The sequence below is a fragment of the Ornithorhynchus anatinus genome, chromosome 16, assembly GCF_004115215.2.
Source record: "Ornithorhynchus anatinus isolate Pmale09 chromosome 16, mOrnAna1.pri.v4, whole genome shotgun sequence".
Classification (NCBI taxonomy): domain Eukaryota; kingdom Metazoa; phylum Chordata; class Mammalia; order Monotremata; family Ornithorhynchidae; genus Ornithorhynchus; species Ornithorhynchus anatinus.
Genome location: NC_041743.1, coordinates 26,380,343 through 26,399,740, shown reverse-complemented (window position 1 = coordinate 26,399,740; position 19,398 = coordinate 26,380,343). Strand labels below are relative to the sequence as shown.

General features: G+C 41.1%; 1 protein-coding gene across 1 annotated transcript in view; it reads left to right on the top strand.

The window, feature by feature from the left end:
• ENO4 (enolase 4) overlaps positions 1-17,958 on the top strand; it is a 31,843-nt gene extending 13,885 nt beyond the window's left edge. Inside the window, 11 exon segments of the mRNA XM_007668401.3 lie at positions 3,782-3,844; positions 8,044-8,097; positions 8,100-8,213; positions 11,116-11,241; positions 12,293-12,381; positions 12,383-12,486; positions 14,783-14,850; positions 15,662-15,691; positions 15,693-15,728; positions 15,730-15,781; positions 17,375-17,958. Of these exon segments, the coding sequence (XP_007666591.2) occupies positions 3,782-3,844; positions 8,044-8,097; positions 8,100-8,213; positions 11,116-11,241; positions 12,293-12,381; positions 12,383-12,486; positions 14,783-14,850; positions 15,662-15,691; positions 15,693-15,728; positions 15,730-15,781; positions 17,375-17,520 (882 nt within the window). The 3' untranslated portion in view covers positions 17,521-17,958.
• The last annotated feature ends 1,440 nt before the right edge of the window (positions 17,959-19,398 follow it).

Genomic DNA, 19,398 nt, shown 5'->3' with positions numbered 1-19,398 from the left:
ATTTTTAGTAGGCTTTGAGAATGGAGAGCGGGCAGGGCTGAAGAGGTAGATTTGGGAGTCATTCATGTAGATAATGGTAGTTGATGTTAGGCCCCAATTCCTAGCAAAACAGAGTGGCTTAATAATAATTATTATGGTATTTAAGTGCTTATTATGTGCCAGGTCCCGTACTAAGCACTGGGCACTGTATGGCCAGAGAGTCAGAGGAGCTGGGTTCTAATCCCAACTCCATGTGCTGTGTGACCTTAGTAAAGTTCTTTAACTTCTCTGTGTCTCCTTCCTCGTCTGTAAAATGGGGATTAAATCCTCCTCCTTAAACTGTGAGCCCCATGCAGCACAAGGCTAGTGTCCAACCTGCTTATATTGTATCTGCCCCAGGACTTGGAACAGAGTCTGGCACATATTAAGTGCTCAATAACTACCGTTAAAAACAAAAACCCAAAATACAATTTTTTAAACCCTCAAAAAACAAAGCCTCTCCTGAGGCAGTAAAAGGAGCCCAGGTTCGGGGTGAGTACAGTGGCAGACTCATTCAGTTTCAGGGACTTATTACTCAGGCTGCGGTTCAGAGGGGCATGTATCACAGCACACAATAGTTACAAAGTTTCAGACTCCCTCTCCCCCGATTGTCCTTCTTGGCCCTTCCTGGTCCTCGTTAGCTCCTTCACCATCATCCCAGCTCCTCTTCTCTGGGCATCCCTTTTTTGGTTTATACCTCTAGACTGTGAGCTTGTTGTGGGCAGGGAATGTGTCTGTTGTTGTATTGTACTCCCCCAGATGCTTAGTACAGTGCTTTGCACACAGTAAGTGCTCATCAATAAATACGATTGAATGAATGAATGAATGTTGGGCCATGTTTTTTGTCTAGTCGGGCTCATGACTTGTGGAGTCATGGGTGACCCTTGTCCTATTTTCTCCACTGGGCTTGTGCTACCTCTCCACGTGGGAGGCATGTACTAGCTTTATATTGTTTCTTTATTCTGTCTCTTTCCTTCCACACCTGCCTTTTCAGGTCCCCATCCTAGCCTAACTCCCTTATCTTGTTTTGTCCCCCACATCTAATAATAACAACAACAGTAAATATTGTGGCATTTAAGCCCTCACTCTGTTCCAGGCACTGTACTAAGTGCTGGGGTAGATACGAGGTAATTGGGTTGGACACAGTCCGTGCCCCTCATAGGGCTCGCAGTCTTAATCCCCGTTTTATTATAACTGAGGCATATAGAAGTGAAGTGACTTGCCCAAAGTCACACAGCAGACAAGCGGTGGAGGTGGGATTAGAACCCGGGACCTTCTGACTCCCAGGTTCGTGCTCTAGCCACTAGGCCTCTTCTCTACGGACTGATTTCCATCTTTAATGTTACCCTTTTGTTCACCAGATGTAAAAGCCATGAAAATGAGTTCTCCAATGGAATGGAGGCAAATGGAGGCTATATAAGGGGACCCAGAACTGAATCTTGAGAGCCCCTCACAGTTACAAGATGGGAGGCAGAGGAGGTTGCAGTGAAAGACTGGGAAGGAATAGCTTCAAGGCTTTACTTTACCTATTTCTCTCTGCCCTTTTTATAAATAGTATTTAAGCACTTATTGAATTCTAAGCTCTAGGATAGATAAAAGCAAATCAAGTAGGACACAATCCCTGTCCCATATATGGCTCACAGTCTTAATCCCCATTTTACGGATGAGGAACTGAGGCACAGAGAAGTGAAGTAACTTGCCCTAGGTCACAGAGCAGACACCCAGGCTCGTGCTCTTTCCACTAGGCCACGCTGCTTTCTCTTTGGGAAGCTTCTAGTTCCCAACTCACTGTCTTCACTCCTCTCAAGTCAGTCTTCTCTCTGTACCATGCTCTTGGCTCTCCTGCCTCTGTCTCTCGTTCACACTGTTCCCCTGATTGGTACACCCTCCCCAGAATCCAGCAGACCACAGCTCTCCCTACATTCAAACCCTTCCTTAAATCTCACCTCCCCAGTTAATTTCCCAACACCCCAAACCATACCATTCCTTCAGCCAACTCTAGCACTTGCAAACTATTTACATTCTCCTCAGAACTCATGAACATTTGTGTCCTTGGCTATTTATTTGACTATTCTAGCTGTAAATATTTTTTATGCTTGTTAGAGCTGGAGTGCAAGCTCTTTGTGAGTAGGGAGTAGGTCCCTTCATTCTCTACTTCCTAAGTGCTTCGCAAAGTACACTCCAAGTAGGTGCTCAATAATCGCTATGGCTACTACTATTACCATATTTGAAAGTTGCAGATTGGTAACAACCGGCATCTAATTATTTGTAATTTTTAAAAAATTAATGATGCTTTAAGAATTAAATCATTAAAAGCCCCATTTTAGTGTTTGATAAATTTCAGACTTTTCTTCTTAACACAAGACAGAAATTGAATTCACACACACAAAAAAAATAATTTTTTTCCAGGCTGTAACATGATATGTCTTTGCAGGTTTAATAAACCACCCATTCATTTTGCTAATGTAACAGAAGATAATACCGAAGCACCAGAATCTCTTTAGCTGGATTGAGGATTTTCCTCAGTCACTTAAAACTTGAGACAATTCAGAGCATTTATTAAAATGAACTTTTTCAGGCACGCCATGGTTTTTAGTTTCAAAAAGGGAGATGTATCCTAGGGCTGTGGTTTATTGCAATCACAGTGCTTTGTTTCCAGTGAGAGTGATTGCTACAGATGCAATCATTTGGCTGATGGGTGTTGTTGCAGATGAGTGACAGTTATTGTGTGCCAAATTCTCACTCAACATAACTTTGCTTGAATTTTCCTGTGTGATTCCTGAATAGCTGCACTCATTTGCTATTAAAAAGGGGGTTTTTGTTTTTGTTTTTTTAAAGAAAGGCCCTTCTAAATAGAGAACAGTCATTTCTCCGGGAACCGATTTTCAACTTATGTGACTATATGTAACAAAGGGTTAGACTCTAACGCTGAACCATTATTAAAACAGCTGCATTCTAATTGGTTTAGAGGAATAAGTTGCAAGCTTCAGATAATGAGTTTTGAAGTTCATTAAAGAACCTCGTCCTCCCATAAATAACGGGTCTCTATACAGCAGTTTCATAGGTTTACACTGCACGGAGAGCTGATCCAATGGGAATCAACCGGGCTGTTAAGCCGCATCACTACCCACAACAGCAAAACCTTTTAAAAGCAAATAAGCACCTGTTGGTCATGATTTTATTTTGTGTAATCCTCCAAAATAGGACAAGGGATGGGGGGGGGGGTGGAAAAAAACCTCTTGAAACAAAAGAAGGCAAGGTTGGCATGTGATGTGTTGGGAATTGACTTTTATTAATGTCGTGACTACAATGGGATCGCCATCTTAAGAGGGGAAGAAGTGTGTGATGCTAAGAAGCCATGTGGACAAAGGGCAAGGCTGGAGAGAGGCCAGTGTACTCACTTCTGAGTTTAAATCTTCCAGCCGTCCCTAGTTCGAGGGGCTTGGTGGTCTAGCTACAGCTGCCTGCTCTGACCCCCAAATCTGTGAGGGAAGCAATTAGTTCCCAATTTCCACCGCCCCAATTCTAAGAGGACAATGGTGCGTGCCCTTTGCCTCCCAGGAGTTGATCCTCCCCCTCCCTGTGACCGCCCCTTGTCCAAAGTCAAAATCTTGGAACTTTATAGTCAATATAAACGTGGCCTTAAGCATTGCTCGGTTGCAGTCGAGTAGTGGCGGGGAGTGATTCGGTAGATGTTTTTCCTAGGGTGACTGCCTGTAATCCTACATGATGCTCTCTGACATTTCTTTGTTAACTTCCATAGACTTCCAGCCCTCATAAAACGGAGAATAAAAAACAAGCTCGTGATGGAAGCAAAAAATCTCTGGTAAGGAAGTGAATTTGGATTTCAAACTTGCAAGTAGTTAACATCGGTGACCAGAAGAAACTTTAAATTTTGAAATGTGCATGACAAATGTCTTTCCTAAAAAGGGCATGGCTAGCCAGAATGGTAGGAACCAAAAAGCTTTCTGTTCCTGTCTAACAAAGCAGAACCCTTTGGACCCAAACACCTATTTTTTCAATGGCATTTGTTAAGCTCTTTCATGTGCCAGGCACTTATAGTAAGCGACTGGAGTTAGATACAAGCTTCTCTGGTTGGGGCACAGTCTAAGTCTCACATGGCATTCATGCATTCACTCGTATTTATTGAGCGCTTACTATGTGCAGAGAGCACTGTCTAAGCGCTTGGAATATACAATTCAGTCTTAAGCCCATTTTACAGATAAGGTACCTGAGTCAGAGACAAGTTAAGTGATTTGCCCAAGTCACACAAGCAGACAAGTGGCAGAGTTGAGGTTAGGATCAGTCCTTCTGACTCCCGATCCCTTGCTCTATCCACTAGGCCACGATGATTCTCGAAACCTTACTGAAACCTTTCCCACACTGAGATTAAGATAATAATCATTGAGATAAAGGTAGCAATCACTGTGTGCTGAATGAGCAGACAATCCATTGCATCCTGGTTTATTTGAATGTCCTCCCCGTAGACTGCACATTCTCTGTGGGTAGGGATCCTACCTACTGCAGTGCTACAGTGCTCTGCACACAGTAAGCCCTCAAAAATATCATCGATCGATTAATTGATTAGTTTAGTAAGCCAGAATCTTTCCTTTCTACGTGACAAACACGTGGTTCTTCGATTCAGTTAATCGATCCTATTTATTCTGTTGATCCGGCCTTTAAAACTGCAGTGTTTGAAGAACTTTATCTGATTGTGGGTGTGGCTGGTCCAGTGCTTGAGCATTTGATCTCTATAGTACCTGCTAATCTTGCTTTTAGTACTGTGGTCCTCCCAAAGCTTCCACTCAGAATGAACCACCCCACTCCTGAGTTCACATAGTGGGGTGGTCTGTCAGCCACTGGAGAATCATTGATCCACAGAACTGCAGGGGCAGGAGCACCCACTGAAGAGGCAACTATTTAATTTTACACAGGGCACACAAATAACCGTTTCTGACCCCATGTCGATGTTTTGGATGTTGGAAGATCACAAAACTACTTTCGAAAGCTTCGCAGAGAAAAATAGAAATCTAAAAAAAAAACCCCTCCCCAGCCATTTAAAATCAGAAAACTTTTACTGCTTTATCAATTCGAGGCACTTGGTTTTTGTTTTGTGGGGTTTTTTTTCCTCAAAGGGCTGAATATTAATTTGTTTGCATCTGCCTCCTTTTGACCCAAGAGTACTGGTAAAATTATAGATTAGGAGGTGATTATACAGTTTAGAAAGCTACATAATGTGAGAAATTTCAGCATAATAGTTTCTCAACTAGAGCGGTTTTTTGAAAAGGGCTCCTAATGGGCACTATCATTGACATCTCTGATGGTCTGTCAGTAACAAAGGGCTCTTAGGGTAGTTTTAATACTAGCTAATGCTGTCACCATCCGCTTTGAGTTGGTAGTTCCATGTCCGCATTTGCTCTTCCGTAATATATGAAATCCAGTGAGTGGGATATATCAAACTCGAGCTACTGATTCCTGGATTTAAGGGCAGGCCTAATTTATTTAGAAGTGATGATCATATGTCCTGTTTCACCAACTGACTTGGTTTTGGTATCAAGGAAATATCTTGAAATAACACCGAGCCCTGAGTCTCTCCAACTTCAGTGATATTCTGAAGGGGTTTGTGATCCCACAGTAGATAAGTGGTCTAAGCAGGGGGTGCTAATTCCAGAGTGTGAGGAACAAGCACTTCCTCCTTTCTCTCCCTCCCCTCCGCTCTTTTTACCCCCATACCCACTCTTCTCTCCCCCCACCCGCGACTGAAAACGTGTTTTGGGGCATGGAGTGTAGATTTCCCTAACCCACCTATTCCATGGATGCAGATAATAATAATAGTGGTATTGTGATAAGCACTTAGTATGTGCCAAGAACTGTTCTAAGCACTGGGGTAGATGCAAGGTAAGCAGATTGGACACAGTCACTGTCCCACACAGGGCTCACAGGCTTGATCTCCATTTTACAGATGAGGTAAATGAGGCCCAGAGAAGATATAAGTGACTTGCCAAGGTCACATAGGACGTGGCGGAGCCGGGTTTAGAACCACATCCTTCTGACTCCCAGACCTGCGCTCATCTATTAAGCCGTACTGCTTCCCTGCAGAAGCAAAGTTGCTAAGATGCAGATCCATTTTCTTTGTTGCTTCCCAGATACGATCTCGCCTTCTGGGGAAGAAATTCTTGCTAAGGGCTCCAGTACTCTATTTTGGCTTAGTGGAAAGGACCATGTGCCTGAAAGAGGGTCGTGTGTTCTAATCCCGGCTGTACCACGTGTCTCTGCTATGTGATCTTGGGCAAGTCACTTAACTTCTCGCATCAGATGGATGTTTTTATTGAGCTCTGAGGTTTCCCTCGGCTTCCTACACTTTTCAGTCTTTAAAAGTGGGTTAAAATTTGTATTGAATATGTTTCTCTTCTACTCTTTCCCTGAGAGCTTCCCTACTTAGAATGGTAGTGATGAAAAAGAAGGGGGAGATTCTTTCCCCTCTTTTTCCTGCATTTGCTGCTGCTCTTACTGGAGCTGAGAGAGAAAGGAATCGTAACTCAGAATCACTTTGACTCTGGGTTTTGGGAGAGAGGAAGTTGAATGAGTCCCAAAAACCTGACTTGTGAGGAGTTTTTCCTCCTTTCTTGGCGGGTGGGGGCCTGAATTCCCTAGAATGCTGTTTTTGCCTTGGTCACTTCAGTCAATCAATCATTCACATTTATTGAGAGCTTACTGTGTGCAGGGGCACTGTAGTAAGCACTTCACTTCTCGGTGGCCTCAGTTACCTCATCTGTAAAAATGGGGATTAACTGTGAGCCTCATGTGGGACAATCTGATGGACCCTGTATCTACCCAGTGCTTAGAACAGTGCTCCGCACATAGTAAGCGCTTAACAAATACCAACTTATTAGTATTATTACAGTATAACACATTCCCTTCCCCCAGTGAATTTACAGTCTAGAGGGGAGGACAGACATTAATATAAAAAAAATTTCAGATATGTAAGTGCTGCAGGATTGATGGAGGGGTAAATAAAAGGGAGCAAAACAGTGGTGACAGCGAAGGAAGTGGGAGAAGAGGAAATGAGGGCTAGGCAGGGAAAGCCTCTTGGAGGAGATGTGCCTTTAATAAGGCTTCGAAGTGGGGAGAATAATTGTCTGTCCCATAAGAGGAGTATTCCAGGCCAGAGGCAGGGCATGGGCAACAGGTCGGTGAGTCAGACGAGATCTAGGGTCCAATGATTACGTTGCATTTAGAGGAAGCAAAATGTGTGGGCTGGTTTGTTTTAGAGAGCAGCAAGTAGGTAGGGAGTTTATTTAAGTTATTTGCACTTTCATTGCAAATAAACTGTGAGTGAAAGTAGATCAAAAATAGATTAACTATTTTGTTGTACTTTCCCAAGCACTCAGTACAGTGCTCTGCACAATGTAAGTGCTGAATAAATAAGATGGATTACGCAGTTGATTAATTGAAAACTTCTCAGGACTGGAGAGAAGAATCATGGGTGCTGGGACCTTCAAGTAGAGTAGAAGCAGGGAAGACAACTTTTTAGAATGAAAAAGGAGTTTGGGGAGGAGATTAAGGGGGGAAAGGGAAAGTGCGAGGCAAGTCAGTTGCTTTCCCCAACTATGCATACTCCTCTCAACTTTCCTGGCTTTTTGGACACTTTCCTATTTTACTTTTGAAGGTTTCTTGATTAATCCCATTTTTCAGTTGTTCCTTCCTCTTTTTTTTTTCCATTCAAATTTCTTCCCCTTTCCATCTATCTATCTCTCTGCCTCCTTCCCTCCCTCAAGTTTTACAGATCTGGGAAGAGAACTAAGTAATTCTAGCTAGGATATAGACCATCAAGTCTAGCAGAATGCACCAAGTCAAGCTCTCCTTAGTACCATTACTATTAAATAAATAAACTGGGAAAATACACTCATTCAACACACCAATGGAATCCTGAAGGTGAAGTGACATCTCATGATTTGGGAGGGAAGAGAATCAGGCCATGTGGTGAGCTGTAACCCATATTCATCTGCAAAATTTCATTTTCAGCAAGAAACAACTGGTAAAATGTCCCATTTGGGCTGCTTAACGTTGGGCTATGACACGCCAGGACCAGCCGCTGCTTCTTATTACAAGGAATCTGCATTAATCTTGGGCTAGAACTAGGAACAAACCTGAATTTAGCTATCAACTGTGCTGCGCATGAATTAATGGACTATGTAAGTTTTACATTCAGTCTTCTCCAGTCATTTTTTTAAATCCTTATTTGTTGAATTAGTATTTGTAAGAGTGAGAGAGTAAATTGTTCTAATTATCACTATTATTCTGATATGAATATTTTCTAAATAACGCTGCTGGTTGTTTTCAATTAATCTATTGGGTTAATGGAAAATATGAACTAGATGGAGACAGCTAAATTCATTTGGTTAAATTATGGCATGGATAATTTAAAAAGTTCACAAAACCAGGTTAATTATCTTTTAATTAGAAAAGGGGAAACCATCATTCTATCTGTTTGATCATTCGGTTTTATTAAACAGCCGATATAGTAGATCCATTTGATTTTTGAAACTCATATGTGCACCCGCTCTATTATGCATGGGTTGCAACTTAAAAGAACTCCACATTAAGGAAAACTTGTAGTAGTACTCATACTGTGTCCACCACATGCAGAGAATAATAATAATGATTGTGGTATTTATTAAACGCTTACTTTTTGCTTGGCACTCCACTAAGTGCTGGGGTGGATATAAGCAAATCGAGTTGGGCAGAGTCCCTGTCCCACATGGGGCCTCGCAGTCTCAATCCACATTTTACATAAGAGGTAACTGAGGCCAAGAGAAGTTAAGTGACTTGCCCAAGGTCACACAGCAGAGAAGTGGCAGAGCGGGATTAGAACCTACGACCTCCTAAATCCCAGGCTCATGCCTAATCTCCTCCCTATGCATATGCATATCCTCGTCTTCAAACACTGTGTTTCATAGATTTGTGTTGTCAGAGGAATGTTCCCTAATTCTACATTTCCTATCCAAAATGCATATTAAAAGAGTATGTGCTCTGGTAGAGCTGAGTGTAGTTTTTAAAAAATGATCCCACACTCTGTCAATTAATGGTATTTACTGAGGGTTTACTGTGTGCAGAAAACTGTACTAACTGTTTGGGAGCATACAAGACTAGGGTTGGAGGACATCGTCTCAACCCACAAGGAGTTTACAGACTAAAGGGAGAGGCAGACTTTAAAATAAATTATAGATATGTACGTAAGTGCTGGCCAATATGCTACCCATGTAAGCAGTGTGGCCTAGTGGAAAGAGCACAGGCAGGGCACTTTTTAAAATATATTTATTAAGCACTTACTATGTGCCAGGCACTATACTAAACACAGGGATAGACACAAGCTTATCAGGTTGGACAAAGTCCCACTGAGTTTACAGTCTTAATCCCCATTTTAAAGATGAGGTAACCGAGGCACACACATAGTAAGTGCTTAACAAATACCATTATTATTATTCCTCAGGGGACCTGAGTTCTAATCCTGACTCCACCTCTTATCTACTGTGTGACCTTGGGCCAGTCACTTAACTGCTCTGTGCCTGTTTCCTCATCTATAAAATGAGGATTCAGTATCTAGTCTTCTTCACCCTTAGACTGTGAGCCCTATGTGGGACAGGGAATGTGTCCAGCTTGATTATCTTGTATCTTCCCAGCGCGTAGTACGGTAGGTGGCATGTAGTAAGTGCTTAGTAAATACCACAATTATCATTTTTTTTTGCTTGTTTGAGGGTAGTGCCCTCCTTTCCCCCATTTCCCTCCAAAGCAGAGGTTGGCATGATTTTCTGGATGTCTGAGGCAATTCCAAGATTTTGGGCCCCTTCTGCTTTCTCCAACAGGCTCGGAGAATTAATATTGGGATCTGGGGATGTGGTGAGCTTCTGGGTACTGGGAATTTTACATCTCTGCTCTCAGGAGTCACAGGTTACTGATTATATATCAGGAAAGGGAGAGGGCAGCGGTAGCGAGCCAATAATTCTATTCTCTGGGGCCAGCACCGGAGCTGTGGGTAGTGAAATAGAATGAGCACACACCCAGGTCTCCTGGACCCAAAATGAAATCTCTTTTCAGTCAAACCTGCCGGGTTCCATGTTGGTTGTCTTTGGATCAAAATTTCAAGTGACTGCCGTTTTCTTAAAATCCCTTGTGGATGTAATTTTGGGACAAATATGAAGAAAACCAAAATAGCCTAATGCTCCCAAAGCCCCAGAACAGAAGCAACTCCCTGTAAGTCACCATTTTGTATTCTTTTTTCAAGATTTCAGATGCCCAATGCTGGTTTTAACTATCACAGTGAAATGTGATAAAGCAAATACTGGAATGTAATATATTAATTGCCTGTTGAGAACCTATCTGGGTTCAATAGATAAATCTGTCCGTGTGGGCAGAGTTCTCACTGCCACTTACTATTTTATGGGCATTTTTCCTTCATTATGTAAAATGGATGGCCAGTTATGTGGCATCATTTTATAATTCTAAATACAGTCATTCCCATACCATGCGCCTCCCTGGGGTTCCTCTGTATATAAGCTCCCATCCAGGAAAGAAGTGGAACCCAAGAATTGGACTTAGAACTACTAAAACATTTCAAACCATTTTTGTTCATCTAAATTGGTGCTTAAACAGATACTATTTGGCATAAAATGCAAGCATTTCCAAGATGATCCTCTCCTGATATCCATCACTGTCAGTGATCACGTCAGAATGCTTATCAGTAATCAGAGAAGCAGTGTGGCCTAGTGGAAAGAGCCTGGGCCTGGGAGTTACAAAACCTAAATTCTAATCCTGGGTCTGCTACTGGTCTGTTGTGTGACCTTAGGCAAGTCACTTACCTTCTTTGTGCCTCAGTTCCCTCATCTGCCAAATGGAAATTCAATACTTGCTCTCTCTTCTACTTAAACTGTGAGCCCCACGTGGGACCCGATTATCTTCTATCTACCCCAGCTAATCTACTTCTACGATTAGATTGTGCCATTCGGACTCTAAATCCAAAGCCAATCCTATCACTTCCATATAGACAACATTCCCACCTCTTCTATTACAGTTGAACATTTTATTTCTGTGTGTCAGGGTAAAGGAAAGTACGAAGTGACCGTGGGAACATTCAAGAATCCAGATGAGATGGTCGATATGTATGTGGACCTAGTCAACAAATTTCCTTCGATTATTGCATTAATAGATCCTTTGAGGAAAGAGGTAAGTGTGACTACTCCATCTTCTCCTTACAGTTACCAGACAGAATGTCCCATTCTATGCAGTTAATATGCCTTAATCAGGAAACATGAAGTCATCTAGCCAGCAGTCTAGTGCTTCTTTGACAATGACTTTGACAGTAATCCCTCCCCATATTCAGCAGCAGTAATACTGTCAGACCCAGAGGTGCTGGGGGCTAAGTCTTTTACCGGTCCCTGTGCAAATTAAGCACTGGCCATCCTTAAACCAGGATCAGCTGCAGAGATGACTGTGCCTACAACTCGCTTCATTTTGAAATAACAAAAATATTTCCTGCTGAATTAAAAAAAAACAAACCAGGATTTATAGCACTGAGCACCAGTGCCTGGAGAAATTCTTCAAATTGATCTATCACAATGTCAAGCTCCCCTTAGATTCTGATCACTATCAGAGATGGTCCATTCCCAGGAGTGCCTTCAGCAGCCTGAAGTACAAGACCAATTGATCAATCAGTCAACTGGTATTAATTAATGGTTCTGTACTAAAAGAACTTGGGAGAATACACTAGAGAAAGTAATGAGAAGCAACATGGCCTAGTGGAAAGAGCACGGGCCAGGGAATCACAGGATCTTGGTTCTAATCCCAGCTTCGCCACATCTCGGCTGTGTGACCTTAATTTAAAATGACTTAATTTATCTGTACCTCAGTTACCTCATAGGCAAAATAGGGATTAAGATTGTGAGTCATCATGGGAGACATGGACTGTGCCCAACCTGGTTATCTTGTAATCTATCCTGTGCATAGTACAGTGCCTGGCACATAGTAAACACTTAACAAATGCCAATATTTAACAAAAAAGTAGAAGTGGAAACCCTGCCTTCTAGCACTGCCAACAACCTGAATCCTTCTAAACCTTCTAAGGCTTTCAGATGTGGGCCTGATCTAACAAGTTTGTATTTTAGCGACATCTTGTTTTGGGTAGAAAGGCACTGCTCGCTATTAGTATTAAGAAGAAGAAAGTGTGCAGCATTCTGTTTTCCAGAATGTCACACATGTTTCTTTTAATGTTACACAGGACAATGAGCAGTGGAAGAACATCTGCAATGCTCTTGGTTCCAAATGCCACATCATTGCAGAAACTGCAGCCAAAGCATTTCGAAACTTCGAGACGATCAAACATAAATACACCCAAATCCAGTGGGCTGGTCCTAAAATATACTAATGCAGCTACGGTGTGTGACCTCGTGGATGTAACCAAGCTTATCGAAAGTGAGTACAAATATGGATTTGATAGATCCGGTATGAAATGAATTCATTCATAGCATTTAGTACAGTGTTCTGCACACAGAAAGCACTCAATTCATATGACTGATTGATATGTATAAACTTGAGAAGGCTGTTATCTTTGCTAAAACTAGAAATGCTACAAGCTGGCACAAGGAGGTAAAACTTAACTGATAGAGGTTCAGTAAGGTTTTGAAACCCTTTCGGGTCTGGCAATGAGATGGGCAATCAATCGATCAGTGATAGTTATTGAGTTCAAACCTTCTTAGGTGTGGAGAAATTAACTAGAGATGTTTCTTAGATTACACTGCTGAATCCTCAGGACAGCCATGAAATGAGAAGTGTTTTTTAGCTCCTCAAGGCCATCAGTGCAGTCGTCTGTGCATTTGGAGGTTTGTCAGAATGATTGTAATGTACTGAGAAGTAGTGTTGCCTAGTGGAAAGAGCATGGTCTTGGGAGCCAGGTGAAGTGGGTTCTAATCTCTGTTCCACCACTTGCTTAAAGTATGTCCTTGGGAAGCCACTTGATTTATCTGTGTTTCCTTGTATTTAAAGTAGGGATAAAATATTATCCCCCATCCCCTTTAGAATGAAAGCCTCATGTGGACTCTGCCCAATCTACTCCAGTGCTTAGCACTCAGTAAACCTTTAAACATCCCAATTAGTATTATCCTGACTGATTCCCATAAAGCTCCAATTGGTGCTGTATGGAATAGTGTCAATTCCTTGTCAATGTGAAATACACCAACAACCATTTCATAATTCATCTTGGTTTCATGTGGGTGTTATAACTAACCAAGCTAAATTAAAATTCTATGAGGTTTACTTTTCCACAGAGCTGAACCTCACATCTAAAATCAGGCAATATAATTGTCTTTGTGTTTGAAATGATGCTGTGCATGAGCCCCATCCAGGTGTGTAGATGTGGTGAGAAGGCATGTCTGTTACCAGTGGTTTTTCAGAGGCTGCAAGTGAACCAAGATTACATAGGCCTATTCCCCAGGGTTATTTTTGGTCCATCATTTAGTTGTCCATGACCTAATCCAATTCTCCTGCTCTATTTTTGCCATGACAGAGCAGTGTGGCATTTAATTAAGAACACTACAGACTACAGTCCTTCATCAAATAATTACATAACATCTTACAAAGGTTGGGCATAAATGAAGTTATCCCAAGTGCATAATTGATACATGTTGGAACCTATTTAACAATATAGTCTTTATATCTCTGCCTAATATTTATCAGGCTACTAAACACAGACACTACTCCTTAACCTTGAACCTGGGAGATGTTTTTAAGCTCACTGTGTGCAGGAAATCCATCCGTTGACTGTTATAATGTATTCTCCTAAACGCTTAATATAGTGTTCAGCACACAATAAGCAATCAATAAATATGATTAATTGAATGAGCTCTTCCACTGACAGAGGCTGCAAACTTTACTCAGAGCTTCCTAACTAGGAGTTAGGGGGACTAATTCTTTCCACCTAATCACCGTTTAGTTTGTAAGCTGGTTACTTCCCTTTAGAGAAGCAATGTGGCCTCATGGCCAGAGCACAGGACTGACAGGCAAAGGATCTGGGTTCTAATCCGGCTCTGCCACTTGTCAGTTGTGTGACTTGGGGCAAGTCACAACTTCTCTGTGCCTCGGTTACCTCATCTATAAAATGGGGATTTAGACTGTGAGCTCCACATGGGATAACCTGATAACCTTGTATCTACTCCAGTGCTTAGAAGAGTGCTTGGCACATAGTAAGTACTTAACAAATCCCATCATTATCATTATTATTATTACTTTTCAGACCCACCTGGTTTTAGGTAAAGAAAACATTTAAAACCATTTTATCAGTCTGCCTAGGCAGTGCTGATGATAGGCTGAATTATTAAATGTAGCTTGGACTAAGATCCTGGACAGAAAAATATACTAATAAAGCAGAAAAGTGTAAAATCAAGGGGGAGAATGTAGGGTTTAAACTATTGTTTGATTTATCCTTGGGAAATTTTGAATCTGAAATTGTGTTAATTTTCAAGAATTTCCAAAGGAATTCATTCATTCAATAGTATTTATTAAGCACTTACTATATGCAGAGCACTGTACTAAGCGCTTGGAATGTACAATTCAGCAACAGAGAAAATTCCTGTCCAGTGACGGGCTCACAGTCTAAACAGGGGAGATTAGTGTGTAAGAAACATACTTTTGTACTATATAGAGAGCAATATATATGTACTATTTATATGTGTGTGTGTGTGTGTATGTGTGTGTGTGAACTGTTTGCTTATAGGTCAGAGGCACATCACCATCTTAGGAAGTTCAGATGGAGAATCTTCTGATGATAGTCTTGCTGATCTTGTGAGTGTTCAAAGCTGTTCAGCTGCAGCATTGCCAAACACTGCTTTTATCATAAATTGATATTTAGGAGAAATGCAGGTTGGGAGAAAGTCATATAACCTTTTATGAAATAGGCTTCCTTCCCCTCTAGAAACCTACCTTTTGTGAATGTGCATAGCTGAACTTTTGAAAAAAGGAAAATTGTTGCCTAGAGAGAAAGCATGTAACTTAAATTGGGTTTATTTATTCATTTGTTATACCTGTTTCCTAAAGTATGAGACCCCCTCTCAGTGTGTTTTGTAGCTAGGGCAGTGGCATATTCATTTGAATAGGAGATGTTTTTGATGTGGTTGAGGGGTTTCAATATGCTGTCTCTTTTCAAAATGTACCATTGGTAAAAGAGGGTTAAAAAGATCCCCTTCTTGCCCAGTTGAGAAGCAGCAAATCCTAGTGGGTGGAGCACTGGCATAGGCGTCAGAAGGACCTGGGTTCTAATTCTGACTCCACCACTTGTCTGCTCTGTGACCTTAGGCAAGTTACTTAACTTCACTGTGCCTGTCAACTCATCTGTAAAATGGGGATTAAGACTGTGAGCTCCTTGTAGGACAGGGACCGTCTGCAACTTGATTAGCTTGTATCATCACCCCAGCGCTTAGGAGAGTGCCTGGCATATTGTAAACACTTAATAAATACTATTAAAGAAAAGTGTCCCTCTCCTCCAGAGGCTTTTCCTAGTCCTTACTTGGTTAGAATGGCAGATCCACAAGGAGAAAAAATGATTCTCCCTTTTAAAACTGACACTGCTGTAAAATATTCTGTTCTTTTCCCAAAGGCCGTTGGAGTGGGACTAGATTTATCAAAGTTTGGGAGGTCTTTCCCGTGGAGAGCGGGTGACTAAGTTACAACCGGCTGCTTGCTATAGAAGAAGAACTTGCCCGGAGCAGAACATTGGGGTATGAGTTTTTTCTTGCTTGTTTTCAGTTTGTAATGAATCAGAGAACAAAGATGGAGGAGGGAGAATAGAAATCACTCAGCATGGGGTTAGAGGAAATCCAAAGACTATAAATAAGCACCAACAGAAATTAGCATGGCATGTGCAACAATACATATTGTTGTCCTAATGGATTATCCTATTTACCTGAATGTTCAAACTTGGACCCTTTCCTGTTGAATAGACTGTGAAACTTTCAACAAAATTGGCTGGGATCTTCCAACCCACCTTTTTTGTTTCAATCCAGATTACATTTAAGACTTCTCCCCCATGGGGTATGCAAAACTAAAGGCAGATGTGTCCCTTTGCCTGTAACCTGTTTGACAGCAGTCTAGCTCAACTGCCTTATTTGAGTGTTTTGGGTGGCAAAAGGCTAAGGACTCGGTTTATACGAAGCAGCTTTTTTTTTTTTATGAAAACCAGTCTTTGAAAATCATTCATATGGTAGCAAGCAGATCGCACACTGCCTATTTTTGGTAGAAATACACAAATTACATCCTGAAATCCCCAGAGGGAAGGCCAAAATGGGTGCGCGACCTGTAAACACCTCAGTAAAGATGCAGTGACATTGTTAGCAACTTACGGAACATTTTTAGCGCAAGCTTGACTTTGAAACCTCCCCCTCACCAGGCAGAGTCAGAGGCAAGAAAAAGGCAGACTTTAAGGATGTTTTGCTGCTTCTGCCAATTCACCCGTGGTTTTCTTTCTCCTAAGCCCCACCTTCACCTGGCCAAATTTCATTCATTTATAGGATTTACCAGTTTCCCTCTTCCTTCGGTCCCTCAACTGATCCATAAACAGCTCGGTTTGCCATCTAGCAAATGGCCCCGAGCAGTCTCTGCTACCACACCACCCAAGGAGCAGCCTGCTCGCAGTCAGGACTATATCCGGCTAATTAAATAGCAACAAAGGAATTTCTTTAGCATTCAGGATTTGACTGGTTGACCACATGGGCTCTCCCTGATGGTAGCATAATGGCTTCGTTTGAAAAGACCAAAAAGATGGGGAAAGTAAACACATTTTAACAGAAAAACAAGAACTTAAAGGCTTGTAAAACTATTTCAGAATTTACTCTCCACACCTCATACGGTGTGCGTGTGCATATATATGAATACACACATGCACATACACAGTATATGAGGGGGAAGGAAAAGACAGTATTTGCAACTGAATGTCAACATGCTGCCAAAGTTTTGCATTCAAAGAGCACTGGTTTTTCATTTCACATTTATGCTGCTCCTGGTCTCTTTCCTCAGACATGAAGATAGTGTAGATAATAATCCACAGAAAATAATCCACATATGATCCTCCCCTCTGCCAAGAAATAAACCTATGAAAAATTTAGATGATTTGTCAATTCAGTATGGAAGTGTTATCGCTCGTTTAACCAAAGGTCTAACCTAAGTGGGCATAAAGAACGTTCAGGATGCCTCAAGGATGGACCGTTTCAGCTCACTAAACCCACATAGGTTTGATAGATATGTGAAGTTTTTGAAAGCAATATGAGACTTTTCAGCAATTCTGCGTAGATGACACCCTTTTCTTTTCATTCAGCTTTTAGTGAAGAACAGGTTTTTGTTGATTTCAATGAAGATAAGCAAAGAGCTGTGGAAATCCTGGATTCTCCTCCTGCTGTCCAGACCAAGTCACTAAACATTGATGTGCCCAACGCCCCAACAACAGTAGCAGATGATCGCTAACGAAGGATGGTATTTTTACTTGACTGTAAATCAAAGCTCTTACTACTACTATAGTAAACCACCAGTTTTAAATCATCTCAGCAGTCTTAGTATATCTTTCAAAACTCCATACATTCACCCTCTCCATTGTCTTTTTGAGGAAAACAAAATAGTTGTCACGTCTGCCTGAAAGACCTTAAGTTTGGCTCATGTTACAACTGTAATTCTGCATTTGGGTATCACTGTTCTATGATAACATACTAGTAAAAAGTCAAGAGAAGTCAAGGGCTGTTTCATCAAGCTTAAATCTGCCACATAAAAACATGTGTCTTTCAAATTGTTTTGATAGTGTAGAAAAACTTAAATGAAAACATTCCTGAAACCACAATGTTGTTTATCAGGATGTACAAATAGGAAATGATAACTTAGGTTATTAAATACATTTATGGCCAACTGAAAGGTACAGTCTTTTCCTTTTATTCCTAATTTCACAGCACATAGAGAATATATGCATGTGTGTACTTGTTTTCAGTGTTTAGCTAGAGATAATAGCTTTTAAAATCTAGTGGAGGCTAAATGCTCATAGCTTTTTTGTTTTTAGAAATTGGGATTTTCATTAATTCTGAAGTTAACTATTTTTTGTACTCAGCGAAATCTAAGGAATTATGGGAACTTAACATCTTCATGATGGAAACAGGGTCTTACTCCATAAATTCTCATCTGAAATGGCCTCCATGCCCCCTGGCCCGGCCCCCAACCCTCAGTGCCTGGAACAGGAGAACTGGAATTGCTTTGTAGGTGGAGACCACTAGCACCCAGGTTGCGGTTCCTCAACACTGATTAATGGGATTTGAGTACACGTGCTGCAATTTCACCAAGGGTAAGAAAAGTTCACTTTAGAAACAGGCAGAACACTAACAGGCACGACGTTCATAACTCTGGCATACAGGAATAATTCAATGAGCCGAGTCTACTGTATCATTTTCCTCAGCTGAGATGCAGAATATCATTTTAAAATAATATGAAGTCATACCCCTGATGAGTAAAATGCACCAAACTTGAAATGATAAGGGGACCCTTCCAGAAGAAGCTATTCACCATAATAGGTAAGCACTTTGCTTCCAGAAGGAGCATGTTTTACTGACCTGACTACTTTTTCTGTGTGTGTTCGATTCCAATGTTTTCATTACGCATTTTGGATAGAACACTATTGTAATCCTCCTAATGCAGGTGTTTGGTTAAAACGTGGTGCAGTGGTAGAAGAAATGTTTTTGCACACGTATATGGGGAACAGGGTAAAATTACTATACCCCATTTACCCCTTAAGAACACAATCCTTGTACTATCTGAGAACTGATCCATCTATCCCTATAGGTATGCACCTCTACTTTAGATGCATACCTAAAACTGACCTAAAATCATGTTAACCATTACTTCCTATATCCTAATGACATGGATTCAAAGCAACCTACAACTATATTATTAAAACAGATAAGGAATTAGACATAATTTTTTTTAAAGATTTTTTAGAGTCTGGCAAAATGTTGAAATTGATTCTGTTCCCATGTAATAAGCACCCAATAATGTTTTTAAGAGCAGTAGAAACTATGGTCTTCTGCTGAATATAACTGCCAATCAGAGCATGCTAACACTGTATAATTTTTGTAGATTTTAATATGTGTTTTGGGGAGAAATCCTCTCTATTATGAACTCATAACCTGTCCTTTTGTTCAGTTTTCCATCTGTAACAGTAAAGAAAAAAATTGAATTGAGGGTAACAAATCAAATTCTTACCAGAGGTTTTATACTGAATAATGGCTCCCATCAGGTGAACTCAAAGACAAGAATCCTACTAACACATGCCTAAATTAATTCAAAATATGAGTGACCAAACCCAAA